The 2,024-nt window shown below is 36.8% G+C and overlaps 1 protein-coding gene across 1 annotated transcript; it reads left to right on the top strand.

The window, feature by feature from the left end:
• Positions 1-1,432: 1,432 nt before the first annotated feature.
• LOC101590589 (histone H2A-Bbd type 1-like) lies at positions 1,433-1,792 on the top strand. The gene has a single exon (XM_004647573.1). It carries the CDS (start codon positions 1,433-1,435, stop codon positions 1,790-1,792), a length of 360 nt encoding a protein of 119 aa, XP_004647630.1.
• The last annotated feature ends 232 nt before the right edge of the window (positions 1,793-2,024 follow it).

The raw sequence follows: 2,024 nt of genomic DNA, 5'->3' as shown, positions 1-2,024 counted from the left end.
TCATTGCAGCAATATCTATAATAACATCAAAGGACAAATCTCCATCAACTTTTAGTAGATAAGCCAAAATGATACAATGTGTACAATGGATTTTATAACAAAAAATGAAGTCTTGATATACAGTGTTGTTTAGATGAGTCTTGAAAATTTTATTTTATGTGAAAATTAAAATTAAAAATTACAACCATGGTAGTCAACAGTGAAGAATAACTTATCATCTGTAAATGAAAGAAAACAAAACAGAAGCAGTGATGTTAAAGACAATATAAAAACTTTGTATCAAGAACCCACAGAGTTCATGGATGAACACACATATATTAAAAAGCAGGTAAATGATTTAAACCTACATGTGAAGTACTGTTGTCAATGAAATTTACACAACTCTACATAAGTGAATGCATTGATTTGTCAGGGTATTCCTGACAAATAAAATTACTGGATAATAATTTTATTATCCAAATAAAATTATAACAGTCATGTAGATATCACTACTTATTAACTTACCCATAATTATATAAAAGGTATTAAATAAACTGAAAGATACTATAACTAGCTCAAAGGAGAGTCATAAAACATAAATATGAATGTGTATCAAGAACTCTTATATGAATATATAAGTTTTTGGTAAAACTTTGATTTACGGTAAGACAGAAAGTTAACTGAAACTCCACCATAGGTTGTGTGCCTATTAGTGACTACAGAAAACAAATATATGTAAAGTAGTTGAGAGACCATGAAAGTCAAGAAGCAAATGGATAGCTGCAAATTTTACACTATAGGCAAGGAAGAGTTTCCACTTTAATAACATTTGTTAGAATTTTAAAGTTTAAAACAAAGATAGAGTGCCAAGAAAAGTAGTGAAGAAAGCAATTTAAGTCATAAGAAAAATTTTACTGATGATATAAATATTTAGAAGACTAATCCAACAAAACAATATAAAAACTACTTATCATGAATATTTAATTAATTGCATAGATGGTAGAAAAATATTTTTATTACACCATACTGAGTGAGAAAAGTAGAAGTCTACTACACATGTGACTTAGCATGACTCTGAGTTGCTCAGTATTTTCAGAGGAATGTAAGGCACTCAGATTCAATGCAAGGCTGAGACCAGAGTACCTAAATGATGTGCTAAATATAAGGTAATGCTCTCATCAAAACAGAAATTTTCTAGAGCTTTAAAGTTTCTTATAAGGTTACTGTTCTCTTAAATACTATATCCAGTTACTGGGACAACCAGGTTCATATCATAGACCTGCATAGACAGAAGCCTCACCAGAGCTCAGTGGTCACCCATGACATCACAAAGCCCTGAGAGTCACCAAGCCAAATCCTAAATAATAAAAAGCCCAGAGCAGTTGTGATCCCTGTTAGTTTCAGCAGTTCTTGTCACAGGACAGTTCAAGCTAGGGCAGTTTTTTCAAACGCCATGGCTGGGAAGAAAAAAGGGAGGAAGTCTTCGAAGCCCAGGAAGAAAGCAATTTCCCGCTCTTCCCGGGCAGAACTCCAGTTTCCCTTGAGCCGAGTGGAGCGATACCTGAGAGAAGGTGGCTTTGCACAGCGACTGTCCACCACACCATTCTTCCTCGCTGGCATCCTAGAGTTTCTGACAGCTAACATCCTGGACCAGGCTGGCAAGGAGGCTCAGGACAAGCACAAGAAACGCATCGCCCCACAGCACCTGGAGACCATGATAGAGAGCATCCAGCAGCTCCATCCCTTTTGGGGGATGGCACCAAGTCTCTGCTTGATGAGACGGTCCACGCCAAGGACAAGTGAGGAGGCCTGAGACTCCAGTTCTGGTGACATCCTGTCTACATCCTCATCGAGCTGCCCAAATCCCCATAGATGAGAAAGCCCTTGCTACTGTCACCAGCCATATCAATAAAGGGATTAAAGTGATGCCATTGCTTCTCTCAGTTTCTGTCCTTTTCAGTGAGAGACGTCTATGGGCATCCAGGAGGGGCTGCCCAATCAAGTTTTTTTTTTTTTTTTTTTTTTTTTTCTGAGAAAAAAGTATA

The sequence above is a fragment of the Octodon degus genome, unplaced genomic scaffold (genome assembly GCF_000260255.1).
Source record: "Octodon degus isolate 3935 unplaced genomic scaffold, OctDeg1.0 scaffold00313, whole genome shotgun sequence".
NCBI classification, from domain to species: domain Eukaryota; kingdom Metazoa; phylum Chordata; class Mammalia; order Rodentia; family Octodontidae; genus Octodon; species Octodon degus.
The sequence above is the reverse complement of the archived record's forward strand: the minus strand, read 5'-3'. Positions and strand labels throughout refer to the sequence as shown.